The 13,687-nt window shown below is 42.9% G+C and overlaps 1 protein-coding gene across 1 annotated transcript; it reads left to right on the top strand.

The window, feature by feature from the left end:
- Nucleotides 1-180: 180 nt before the first annotated feature.
- CEP41 (centrosomal protein 41) lies at nt 181-11,789 on the top strand. Its single transcript, XM_061574428.1, has 11 exons — nt 181-302; nt 397-460; nt 3,476-3,523; nt 5,050-5,111; nt 5,329-5,389; nt 5,834-5,918; nt 6,525-6,715; nt 8,150-8,217; nt 8,712-8,826; nt 9,885-10,130; nt 10,408-11,789. Exons 1-11 carry the CDS (start codon nt 261-263, stop codon nt 10,536-10,538), a joined length of 1,113 nt encoding a protein of 370 aa, XP_061430412.1. The 5' UTR covers nt 181-260; the 3' UTR covers nt 10,539-11,789.
- The last annotated feature ends 1,898 nt before the right edge of the window (nt 11,790-13,687 follow it).

Raw genomic sequence — 13,687 nt, 5'->3', positions numbered from 1 at the left:
GCGCTCTCACTGCGAGGTGCGCGGCGCCTAGCAACGAGCGGCTCGGCCCGCTCCTTCTCGACACCGTAGTGCGCATAGGCACGGGGCGTCAGTGCGAGCGCTCGCGATTGGCTGCACCGCCGAAGGCGTTCCGATGTTGACCAATGGCGCGCGCGCTGCGTTCGAGGGCGGAGTCGAGTCTTGACCAATGGCGTGCGAGGATCGGTTGGGCTGGGGCTTATCCGCGCTGTGGTTTTTGAAGCCCGTCCAGGGTCCGCACGATGTCGCGAGTCGGCTCCATGCGGGCGCTCGGCAACCCGAACGTGAGTTGAGTTTGTTTGGGTTTCTCTACTTATTCTTCCCCTTCCTTTCACGTGCAAGAGTTACAACGATTGGGCACATCTCCTGTCGTTTCAGATCCTCAACAAGCGAGTGCCGCAGAACCCCAAGTATAAGAATGTCAAGTCTAAGCTGGACACGGGTAAGAGCGCCAGAGCCGTTGGTTGTAATCGTCAAATAACGCGATAAAACCGCGTTGAACTCGTAATTATTCCACCCTCGCCTTCTTACTTATGGCAGAACTATGTTCACGGGCTAAATTGTTAATGTGCGATGCCTGCTTAGCCATGGCGAGAGAGGGCTTGGTGTAGTTTTCGAGTGCTGGGCCGTTGAAATGAGGTGGTTTATTGTGTGGTCAATTGCGCCTAAAAATTATATATTTTTTATAATTGGTGGTCGTGAAAAAAAATCGTATCTATGCAATCGATAAGAGTTTGTAGAAGCCCACGCCGGATCAATTTAAACACGTGACAGTTACACCGTTTTTTTATTTTTATGAAGTTATTTCTCCCTTAAGACTAATTGCGCAAATGATAGTTGTTACATGTTACAATTTAAACACGTGACAGTTACACCGTTTTTTTTATTTTTATAAAATTATGATGATTGTTACATGTTACACGAATCAATGCTCTCTTTGATATGCGTAGGGTATTCTGTCTGGGTTATAAGACCAACTTCTAGCCCTTATATTTTAAAAACAAAAGTCTGTGGACGAGTCTTATACACCTTTAAGTGTGTATGTGTGGCAGTCATATATCTCCTTCAAGTAATAATAACACCTGGGTCTGTGAGAGCCTTCCACACTTCACGTTGTGGCCTCAAAGGTGCACCTAGCCTGGCACAAGAGCTGAGGTGACGCCTTCGTGGCGAATGGCGGTTGTTGTTGTGCCAATGTTTGTAAAACGTATTGACACTGGACGCAACATTTGAGGTGTTTTCTTTTAGAAGCGCAAACCTGTCAACAGGTAAATTGAGTTTTCAGGTCCAAGGCGTACAGTCGTTTCAAAAGGGGCATTTAAAATATATATTTGTTTGTGTTTCTCCCTTGTGATGGGACTGTAGGATGAACGTTGAGATTTAATAGGACACGGGGTGACCAATAAAGTCTGAATTGTCAGTAATAATGTAGGGCACTGATAATGGGTTGACAGATATGGGAAGCGTCTTACAATCTGGAGAATACGGTAAACGTTTAGAGAACACGGGCTTAATTGGAAACAATTGATTTTGCCTTCACAGACTACCTTGCAATTAACTCAATACTGTAAATGTGCTTGTACAATAATTTAATGATGTGCTTAATCCACTTAATTTCCAAAGCGTATGGTTTGCACAAATGAGCCGCTGTGGGTTTTTTTGCTAAATATCCCTCAATCATCGTTCCAAGCGGCTTCACTTTCAACCACAGTGCAGTGCTGTGCTATCGTTACACGATGTGTTTTAGGTGTTGCGTTCTATTGCTGCGATACAAACGTTCTGACAAAGTGTGCTCTTGTATTTTGAATATTAATGTTAAAATGCTCAGCATTTTGTGTATTGACATATATAGGCACAACTAAAGTAATCACGATATTAAGTGTGATACCCAACTGTGAGTCTTCACTGCCCCTTTGCTCTCAACTCTAAGGTCCATTGCCTCAAACGTTAACCGATTATATATCTTTTTGTATGCCCAGCTTCCCTATTCAGCAGCTAGGAATCATGTCGAGAGTAGTGAGTTGTGTGTTTTTGTTTGAACAGATGACCGAGTTCATTAAATGCACAGTGGTGCTTGACACTTAACTGCCTCGAGTATCCGTTAGTGGAGTGTGCGTGGAGGAGTGTGCACTGGGCACAGCTACACTATGCTACGATCAATGATAATAATGCAGTACAGTACCGTATACTCGAAATTTAAACACATTCCTGCGGAGGGAGCTGATAGGAACGTTGGGTTGCTCGGTCAATGGCCACGGTCAACGGCGGCGTGGTGTATTCCGCAAATATGCCCAACTGTGAGGGCGGGCACAAGCCGGCGTGAGTAGGTTAAACGTTGAGTTTTATAAGGGCACCACGGGGTGACCAGCCCCTCCCCACCCAGCCCCACCTCTCCCACCCCCCACCCAGCCCCACCCTCCCTCCCCACCCACCCTCCACCCAGCCCCACCCTCCCCACCCACCCTCCCCACCCAGTCTCTGTCCCTGTGGTCGCAGAGATTTTTATCTGAGTCCTCCACATTTAGAATCGACATGCATATATATTTCCACGTGATGATAAGCCACTTCGTTGAGCTGTCATTTGTGGCCAGGTCGCTTCTGAAAAAAGAGTTGTATAGCTCAGTGGGCCTTACCTTGTGAAATTAAAAAAATGTTTGTAGTTTTTTTTGATAATTGTAATATCTGGCAGTGTACTCTTTGGTTCTTTCGGTAAAGTCACGTAGTTAGAAATAAAATAAAATTCAAACAAATCACGACGTTTCGATCTCAACACAAGCGGTCGCGATCGAAACGTCGTGATTTGTTTTAATTGTATTTTATTTTTAACTACGTGACTTTACCGAAAGAACGAAAGAGTATGGATTCCTGCAGTCACGAAAGCTTCAAATCAAAATCTGGCAGTGTAGAAAAGTTAGGCTTTGAGAAAGGTCTTGAAACAGAGCAGCAACATTCAGCATTGTGGAGCATATGGGGTAGAGAATTACAGACATGGAAGGGGAAGATGCAATCCCCCACCCCCACACCTCAAGCAAAGCTTGACTATGTTTTTATATGGCCATGGTTACTGGAAGGGAAAATAAGTATGAGGGCAAAATGAGAGAGGTGAGTGAAAATAGTTTTAATATGGTGCAATTATAAGTAACTTTTTGACAAATCTGATTAAATGCAGCACTTGGCGATGAGCTATATTCTTCTTTATACATCAGCAAACCTCCACCAAATATCGAATGGAAAGGTACATTGCCCAACACCTAAAATGGACGCAATTTTATTTCATGTCATTGCCATTATACAATATACGGTATGTTTGAGTGTAAATTATTGGGACACTAAAACCATCCATAAGTATATCTGACTTCTAAGGTTTGGTTAGTAGTGAACAGTTACATCATGTTCATGCTTATTTTGTAAACACAATCATGCTTATTCGTATCGTTTTATATTTTATTAATTTCAGGAAGCAGCCTCACCAAGTATATGGAGAAATTGGAAGATATGAGGACCAGTAAGTCATACACTATTATTCCTGATTAAATACTGCCTACAAACATGCGTTTCAGAGTTACAGAATCCACATATATGCAAAATTTTGCTTGTTATATGATGTGTTATGTATTGTAATTTATTGTATTTATTACGTGTTTGGTGATTCCTGTACCACCTACACCAACAGCAGTCCCGGCAATCTTGCTAGCTGGCCTTTCCTTCCTCACCAGCTGCCAAATCCACTCTTTTAGGCTACTGCTCGTGGTAGTGTGCTGTCACAGGTCTCGCCAAACAGAAATAGTACCTGTCTTCAAAGAGGACTAAGATGACCAACCTGGCAACCACAATGTGCAGGATCTGTTGGAACTGCTAAGCAGTTGCAGGCTATGAACTCTCCAGGAGTGGACAGGACTTAAGATCATCAGTGTCTTGTGAGATGCCAGTGGTTGCTAAGGATTAATATATATGGCTTTGAAGAAGGATGCTGAGTTGAATTTCTTAAGTGTTAATCTGGCAGCAAGTGCCATTCATGACATGATTAGAAGTTGTGAACTTGGGGAAAGACTTTATTTCTTCCACTTCCTACAAGCAATTCAACTACAGCGATGATAGTGGCACAATGGAAGCCACTGCTGATCATAGATCAATTGACCAAGAACCCATTTCAGCCGTTGGCCACCTGTGACTTATGCTACCTGACACTGAAGACACACCTGGTAATTGTGAAAACACATAGCAGCAGCCGATAACTTACAATCTTTGGGTAGGGTTAGTTACAGGCTATCTTGTGTGCTCCACCTTATTTGGAATTTTATCAAGATAGAGTAGTCCAGGGAGCTCCGCACTACACTCACTATTCTATGTGTTGGCTTTGGCGGGTGCTGCTTGTCAGTGATGGATGTGGTTGCTGCCACGCATTACTGAAATGTATGATTTAGCACACACATAGAGACAACATTTTGTGGTACTTTTCAGCATCCACAAGACTAACACCTCGCTATGCAGCACTCCATGAGTTTTTGTACGTGAGATAAATAGGGACAGAAGGGGCCAATGGATTCCTGCAGGAGGTTGGATGTCCTTTATAATAATCTGAACCGTATTTCAGAAACAATAAGATGAAAGGGTAATTGGACTCCCAAGGGTAAAAAGGAAGGATTATCTGACTAATCAAATTGTGCATGGTTGAACCTCGCCATCACTTATAAGTATAAAGGAGGGTGTGAGTTGGCCCAAAAATCGTATCTCTAATTCGTGGATACACACAGAGAACCTGCGTGTCAGCGATTCATGTGGATACTGCCAAGACTTCCAACGGTTCATATTTACTTTCGTACGAAAACTTACGTTTAGACATTGTCAGTTTTCTCCTTCAAGTTTAGGGTTTATTTATAATGTAATAGCATGGTGGGTAGTATTGTGTGTTCAATAAGCGAAGCATTTCCAAATTTATGTGATTGATAACAAACGCCTTAATTTTACGTTTGTGGTAAAGTTTTTTCTTGTGATAATGATGTATTTAAATATTCAGTGTTTGTCGTGCAGATTATCGCTACCGCCCCGGCGAGCTTTTCAAAAGAATGAAGATCACAACATTTGCACAGATTGTGAGTCAAAGTATATTTCCATTTCAGACGAAATGTGTAATTTTTATTTCATTGAAATTCAGTGTAATATATATTTTTGTGCTAAAATGTAAATGTTGACTTTTTTAATTTAAATATATTTTTTAAGTCTGCTTTTAATTATGACTTTACTTACATTTTACCTTCCATTACCAGGGTTTGAAACAATGAGGTTTGACCCACTTGATTATTCCTGCAGGTTCTGCAAGTTGCTTCGCTTGCTGAAGATCCCACATTGGAGGAGATCATGCAAATGGAAGGTGAAATATACATGTCGATAGGCGTAATATCATGCCTCGATTCTTTATTTAAATCACTTTTTAGACTCATGATTTTTGTAAGGAATTGAGCGTGTAAAAATAATTTATTTTAAACTCGTATATGTTGTATTTAATTGTATAATGTAATGCAACCACTATAGGTGCAACGTTCATAATGTTTAATATAATAACTGATTGTCGGGTTGAATCTCAAGACTAAATTGTGACAATTCATCGAATCTTGGGGGGAAGGCACATTGTTACATGCCTACATGTTGGATTTCAAATTACATGTACCAATTAAACGTAGTTAAAATTATTTCCACATGAAGCTTCATTGCTGCATAGTCTCTTACTTAGCGCCGTGTTGCAGTGCTATTTGTGGTTGTGGAATGTGATGAAGGAGGTTGACGCTGCCCGGTCTTTGTGGGGATTTGTTCTCAGGACCGTCGTGCACTCAGACAGACCGCCTCGACATGCCGAGCGCAGGCGACGCGGTTGTGGTCACTGCTCGCTCCACACTGCAGAGGTCAGCTTTTGCCTGCGCGCTCTGGGTGTGCCCACACTAGCCCACGTAGATAGAATAGAGGCTCTTGTTACGAACCAAGTGTTAGTATTTGTAGTGTTGGATTTAGTAATAGGGTCAAGAGGTCACCATGGTCAATGCTATTGATGCCACTACATCTTGACATCGTCGCCATGCTCCTGATAGACCTTGCATTTGTTGCAGATTTGAAATCTGACCGTGGCGGTCTGCTCTTAAAGTTTTCCACCATCTGGCTTTTTAGGTATTTTTCTTGCTCACTGTCCACTGGGTGCCACTGTATTATCTATTTCTGTAAATCTGCCCTCCTCCATCCTGCATATCTGCCATCCATCGCAACTTCCTTTTACTGCACCTCAGGAGTTAAATTCATATTGTAGCAATTTTGTACAAATCTTTGCAAAGGTACCCAGTAGAATGTATAGCTTCCAGAAAATACTAACACAGCCCTTCAGGCACAAACAAAGGATATGCGCACATGCATATATATATATATATATACGACACGCGGCTCCAAAAATGAACAGTGTAGAAATTCAGAGTGGTCATCGACTCAAGCTGATGGGCCCTGTGTGGTGGTGGGATTCACAGTGTGATCAGTGGGCTCGGGGAGATGGACCTGACAGGGACGAACGGCTCCGCAGAGAAGCAGCAGCCACTGTCACCGTCTCGGCAGCAGAAGCGGAGTGAGGCTTCCGAGGATCAACCCTACCCTGACTGCCCGTACCTGCTGATGGACCTGCGTGACAGAGATGCCTACGAGCAGTGTCACATCATAGGCGGTGAGCAGCGTTGTGCTTAGTGTACATCATTCGCGGGAACTTGCTGTCTATAATACGATTCATGCGTCCAATGTCCAGGCTCCTCTTTGTCCAATTGTCAGGCTCCTGTTGAAACATGTATTCATCTTGATGTCTCTGCTGGCTGTGAACTCTAGTTAGGCATTCTCTTTTGTTCTGATATCCAATGCCAAAGTTACCAGTCCTCTCATCTCATCACTTACCTAATTGTGCAATGAAGTCACCCATTATTGTGGTATAGAGTGTATTGATCTCATTTAGACAATGTACACGGAGGAGCCCAAATGTAGAAAAGGTTAAAATGAAATGTATGGGCAGTGACGTGGCCAAGCGGAGGGAATGCATTCGCCTCTTGTTGCAGAAGGTCACAGTTCAACCCAGCGGCCGCCCTGGTTGTACTGCGGGTGTTTTTAACTGCCTCACAGTGGACATGACAGTTTCCGTGATGTAATTTGCAAGTGTAGGCTATTGTGTCATGGCGTCATGCTCCGAAGTTGCCAAATTACACGGAATATTTTCCTGGGTAAATCAGTATTTTGATCATGGAAACCTCCCTTGCCAGTATCAAAATATTTGAATAGGTTTTACCCTTTCTGGCAATAAAACAGGTGTTAATATGCTAAAACAGGTGTTAAGATGTTAAAACACCAAACTGAAACCTTTTTAAAAAAAAATCATGTTTGATGTTTTAAGATCTTAACACCTGTTTTATTGCCAGAAAGGGTATAACCTATTCTTATAGTATTTTGACGATGATAATCATTCTCATGGGAAACCCCATAATGTCAAGGATGTTACTGCCAGAAGAAATTTTAACACAGGATTTGACAAAAGGTTGGGGCAATCCTACTTGCACGTAAATCATTTTAGAGAAAATAAAGTTAATGAAATATAAATAAAACCAGACCGTTAACATAAAAAGTCTAATTCGTGAAGTGGTAGCATTTAGCTTCATTATAAAAAAACAGATTTACATCTCAAGTAAAAAAATATAAACAGGATGTCACCACTATACATCATGAAATAACTAGCATTGGAATGGACAATGCACCTACATTTGGAAAAGAATTACATACAAAATTAGAACACAACAGGAAAGTCATATGATGTTATAATAATGGGAGTGTGAAAGCAAATGAATTTGAGCATGGGTAAATGACAAATAGGACTTTCATGAACCATGAGGCTTTATGGAACCTCAAATCTAGTGGTAGAATTGTATGCAGCTCTATAGTAGCAGTGCCATGTGACTGGTTCTTTGAGCCATGACAGAAGGACTGAAAGCCGTGACAACGTGTGCCTGTTGCCTTTATAGCTTGAACTCTCATGACAAATACAACAAGTTGTTAGCTGTGCTTTTCACAACGCCGTATGTGTGTGTTTAAATTGTCTTCCCTCTGCCTCCTGCCATTTCAGCGGCCAGCTACCCAAGTGCCATGCTGTCCCGGAGTTTTAATCAATACACCAAGGAGATGCTTGAATATGTATCCTTTTGTTGCTATGCAACGTCTACATTGAGCGGGCCCTTTCGTAGTGGTCATTAAAGCCCCTAAAATCTATTCACGATGTGTGCCTTGTGTGTACCTTTTTTATTTTATCGCCATTTTATAACAATCTTCTCATGTTTTACATTTTTCATTTTCTTGAATTCAAGAAACTAACAAAAATATATCGCATCATTATTGACTGCAAATTTGCAGTTAAGCGCTCAACAACACAACCGTTTACCATTGCATTGATCACGAATATATTACTGCATACCTGTCAACCCATACGGCTTACTCGTATTATACTGGAAAATAGAGTTTTCAGGTCCATTCGGCATACCTTAAATGCATGTCCTTCTGCGGGAGTTATTTAACCACCTTCAAATCAGAAAACATAGCCTTTAAGTGTTGTGTGCCTTGTTAAAACGAAGTGGTAATAATAAAAACAGGCAAGTAGCGACTTGCAGTTTCCTTAAACGTTTTCTTTCCAGAAAAATGTTACGGGAAAAATCATCATTGTTTATGATGAAGATGAGAGGATTGCGACGGTGGCAGCCACGACAATGTGTGAAAGAGGTTTTGAAAACCTCTACGTTCTTTCCGGAGGTGAGGCTTCGCCACAATTCATTTTTACTCAAACGTAAAACTAAATCATGCTAAACGCTGCTTTGAGGTTATGATTTCGAACGAGTTTAGGTGTAGATTTAAACTGCTTTGTACATGAATGTTTAATCGGAATTGGTTTCGCCTAACCGGTTTATTTTTTTTTCATTTAATAGGTGTTGCTGATATCAAACAAAAAATGCAGCCAATTTTTTTTTACAATTCTCGTGTGTGGTCATGCCCCTATGCTTACCAGCATGCTATAGCAATGTCACAGTGGCATGACTGCCATTCTAGTTATCTCACGAATGTGTAAGTTGAACTAATTTTGCAACGTATGTAGCCAACCATGCTAATTGGAGGTGCGGGGGAGGGAACAGACTAAACACAAAAAGCAGTCCGAAATGTTTTTTCAGTTTAGATGTAAAATATGGATATATGTACTGGTTTTACTCTAAACATTGCCTTAAACAGGTCATGTTTTAGATGGCCTATGAATACCATATAGATGTTGAAGTATATGCTAACGTAACAGTTAATACTGGTAGGAACCTCCTGGTTATACCAGCCCACAGGGGATTATTGTGTACGTCGTTGCATGGAGGTGCTGGGTTTGGAGGGAGGGGCTGGGTGGGGAGGGAGGGGCTGGGTGGGGAGGGGCTGGGTGGGGGGGGTGGGGCTGAGTGGGGAGGGGCTGGTCACCCCGTGGTGCCCTTATAAAACTCAACGCCGGCTTGTGCCCGCCCTCACAGTCGGGCATATTTGCGGAATACACCACGCCGCCGTTGACTCTGGCCATTGACCGAGCAACCCAACGTTCCTACCAGCTCCCTCCGCAGGAATGTGTTTTTGCTGTACTGCCCCCTGCTGACAACGAAAAGCAAGCCTACTACACACTTGTATGCATGCTGGTCGCCCATCCAAGCACTATCCAAGGCTCTCGGGCATGCTTATCTTCCGAAATATTAGAAAATTGGGTGCATACCGGAGGATTTAGTCACGGACACGTCTCCCTTAGGTAACGAACCTTGGTTCCCCTTTCACTTTTCCCCTCGTCACAGGTCTAAAGGTGCTAGCACAGAAGTTTCCTACAGGCCTGACGACCGGCTCCCTTCCGCCCCAACTGCTGGCGCCACCCAACCGGAAAGCGAGACCGCCCCGCCCCTCCAATTCCTACACTTCCCCGGTGACCCCTGTCGTGCCGGACAGCCCAGTGCCTGCTGGAAACAAGCAGCGCTTTGGATACGATGACCTGGAGCGCATCCGACACTACCTGGATGACGGCTTCACCTTGTCCGACACCAGCAGTAAGTCTCTTGCGTATTTTACGTTAATTGTTAGGCTTACGATATTTTTACAGAAATAATGAGAATAAATGGAGGCTCCTGAGCCTCTACTTCAACAGTGGTAGGGACTCAACAGCACGGATAGCTGGGGGACATTGGTAGTTCTAGAGTACCAGGGGTGGGGAACGTCCGGCCCGCGGGCCGTATAAGGCCCGCAAAATTATTTAGTCTGGCCCTGCCAAGGCAACCGCGCGAAGCTGTGGGTGTCCGTTTTCGTGGCGTGTGTGCGTGCTTGCAGGCCAGTTCAGTCGCGCATCCACCTCAAGGTCCCTGGGCAGCGCCGCCTCCTCCAAGGCCCCCTCGACGGCCGGCAGTATCAGCGCACGGTCAATGATCAGCTCCGCGGGCACCGTCAAGCCGTGGAAGTGACGGCGCCTGCTCAACATGCCAGGCGGTGGACACACCGTGTCCATGTCTGTCCTATGCTGCATGTGGGCCTCCACCCCTTGCAAATCTTGGGGTTATTTGACCATACTTTTATCACGCCGGTCAGTGCCGGTTCGTGAAGGTGGGAAGCCTAATTGTGGGAGCGTTGTACGGCATAGCAGTTGATTTTGCTGCTTTGTCCTCTTCTGCCCATATTGTAGCCCCATAGCAGCGTATAACACCCGGTTCATGCGTGTTGGTCACCCAAGCACTCTTCAGGCTCTCAAGCCTGCTTAGCTTCCAAGGTCTGATGAGATTGGATGTATTCCGGGTGATTTAAGCAGAGAAAACCGCGCCCCGCCAGTATTGACGCTGCAACCCTCATCACCTGTAGTAAGAACACATACTTCATACTACACGCTTGCACGTGCAAGGCATTTACATTTTCGGCCATTCTGTGTTGAGCAAGGTCGATAACGAGCCTCAACTGCACCACGGCCTCCAGGTGGAAGGCCTGCCCAACCAATTGCCAGCTGAAAAGAAAGTATCTTGGCACTGTGACAGCGCGGATTGAGTGTTTGATAAATACAAGTACACGTTGGTCAGCGGTCATTATAAAATGCTTTTTTTACAGATCAGTATATAGTACAAGGTTTCCATTTCACTTTTTGTTCAAATAATTGTTATTTGTTCATTTCAAAATTATTTAGGGATTTGATGAAGGATACAAAGTTAATGTCCTTTCAGATTTGGTATGGCTTCAAATTTATTTGTCGTTCCAAAACAATTTGCCCTACTCGTAGCCAGGATAAAAACGTATGTCCTTTATATAGATTTTTAAATATGTGCACATCAGATGCAGTGAATAAGCTAAATATGATGCAATTCATCCAATTATAGAAACTTCTAATAAGGAAGTGCACTGTAATTAGCATGCTTAAATCACAGTGCACGACTTCAGTAGGCCTCATAAATAATTCCATTCTCAGAATTGGAAGTTTCTCAAGCTATAGGTGTGAAAATAGGGACATTTTTATTTGCATAAGATATTTTTCAGTTTTAATTTTACTCGTAGCGTTGTCAAGAGTGCCCAGGAGGCAGGCTCAAGGTTCCATGCGCTTTCTTTACAGAGGTTGCTGGAGTTGAAGCCAATTCTGGCCCATGGTGCTTTGATGTGATTTAGCAATTGTCGTGTTTGCTGTATGTTGTATGGTGAAAATGTCATTACATTCCTTGCAACGGTTGGCTGCTGAAGCTCAGTGTCGGGTCTGAATGATTTGCCTTCTTCATCACTCACATGCCAGTTTCAGTGCTTCAAGTGGTTTTGTCAAAGTGGTTTTGTAAAAGTGTTGTTGGTAAATGTTGCACACAAAAAAGCCCACAGGTACAAACAGGGTCATTGTCTCTGAATACGTGACCTAACCATGGTACACAAGTCAGCAGTGTTTTTAATGTATGTGTGTATGTTGTGGCAAATGTACCATTATTTTATTAATGGTTTTTCATTCCTCCCCCGGACACATGAAGGCTGTTTACAGAATGATCCTCTGCATTCCAATTCACACCAATTCCAAACGCACGACATGTTCATGCTGTCGTATTGGTCAGACCACTAATTACACTGCTCGGCTGTATGGTGTCAGTAAAGTCATAGGTATTGGTTGAAATTGTATTCACAGTTGTGGACACATTCCTTGCTGTGATTGTAATGCATCACACAAAGTACTTGCTCCATAACTGTGGACTCTACAAATATTAGTTAAAGTCCTGAAAGTGTGAAATGTTCACGCTGATAGATTTTGACCGAACTGGATGACAGGATGTGTCCATTCTGACTCAACCCAGTCTGACATTTACAGAATTCCACTCTGCAGCACACCACTGCGTAACAAGACCCACGTTTGTGTTGGCCCAGCTCAGTGTCTAAGCAAAGAGCATGTGACTAATTGTAAAGTGTATAGTATGTGGCCGGGTGCCGAGTTTTGTACAAATGCAAATTGTTTTGATGTCCACACGGTGAACAAGCAGGTCGCGCAATGTGAATGAGTGATTTTTTTCAGTTTTTGTTTTTATATTTTAACAATTCATGCGTGGTGTAAAGAATAAATTGATTTTGTGCGTATTTAAAGTGTTTTGTTCTGGCATTCATTGTTTTTTAAATCTTTAGCTCAATACACTGAGTGGTTGTAAGCTCAGGGTGTTGTTAGGTATTGTGCTTAAGACAAGATGGATCCATAAGCACAAACAGATCTAGTTAGGTATTCATGCGTCTCCATTCACGTGTCTTTGTGAGTTGAAGCTTCATTCATAATAGAACAACTAAAGAAACCTTCATTCGGGCTCTCGAGTGATGTATTCTAAATATAACAGCCAAGAAGCCTGGGTGGTTCAGAGGTTAAGAGTGCCAAGCTGTCACTGCTGAAAACCAGGGTTAAATTTCGGCAGCTACTTGTGATTAAGAACTGCTTTTGTGTTTATTTGTCCTTTCCCGAACCCCCCGAAGTTCAACATGCATACAAACCAGGCTCTCAAGTGTAGTGAGTTCATATCTTCAGCCTGGTCACCAGTGACTCCACAAAAGGACATTACATTAAATTTGGTTCTGCACTTAATTTGGCTAAATTCTATCTCGGAGAATGAAAGTAATCGGTTTGATTGTCGTGTGATGAACACTGCTCTGTAACAGAGTAGATTGGGAAAGTGCTGCCACCTATTGTGTGGATGAGAGGTCACGTAGGATTTCACAAGTAGTTATTTAATATTTGCTTCAGTGAGCCATTTTCTAACAGTCACACTGCTGTGCAAAATATCCGAATGGATGCTTTATCTTATGACATGAAAAGGGAAAAAAACCGTATCGCAGTCGCACCACTGACATCATCAGAGGGCATCTGAAATTCTAATATTGTCTCACTTTGGGTGCTTCAAACTTCGTCAAGAGGCCAGGATAGAGTAAGTGTGTTCTTTACCATCGTTGTTATTGTTTTGGATTGCATCCTCTTAAGTAGTTTATTTAAGGGATTGGTGGCGCAAATGTTTAACTTTGTGAGATTTAAACTAATTCATTGACCCTATCGGCGATAAACTGCGTACATTTAGGCATTCGGTACAATACACTAATACATTCACAAATGAATATATTGTTTAAATGT

The sequence above is a fragment of the Lethenteron reissneri genome, chromosome 55 (genome assembly GCF_015708825.2).
Source record: "Lethenteron reissneri isolate LAM-NWPU_2019-01 chromosome 55, ASM1570882v1, whole genome shotgun sequence".
NCBI classification, from domain to species: Eukaryota; Metazoa; Chordata; class Hyperoartia; order Petromyzontiformes; family Petromyzontidae; genus Lethenteron; species Lethenteron reissneri.
The sequence above is the reverse complement of the archived record's forward strand: the minus strand, read 5'-3'. Positions and strand labels throughout refer to the sequence as shown.

Bases quoted from the DNA above. Each gene is read 5' to 3' on its own strand.
- CEP41 (XM_061574428.1), top strand. From the start codon at position 261: ATGTCGCGAGTCGGCTCCATGCGGGCGCTCGGCAACCCGAAC. The intron at 3,524-5,049 runs GTAAGTCATACA...TTTGTCGTGCAG, and splicing joins ATTGGAAGATATGAGGACCA to ATTATCGCTACCGCCCCGGC. The intron at 10,131-10,407 runs GTAAGTCTCTTG...GCGTGCTTGCAG, and splicing joins CACCTTGTCCGACACCAGCA to GCCAGTTCAGTCGCGCATCC.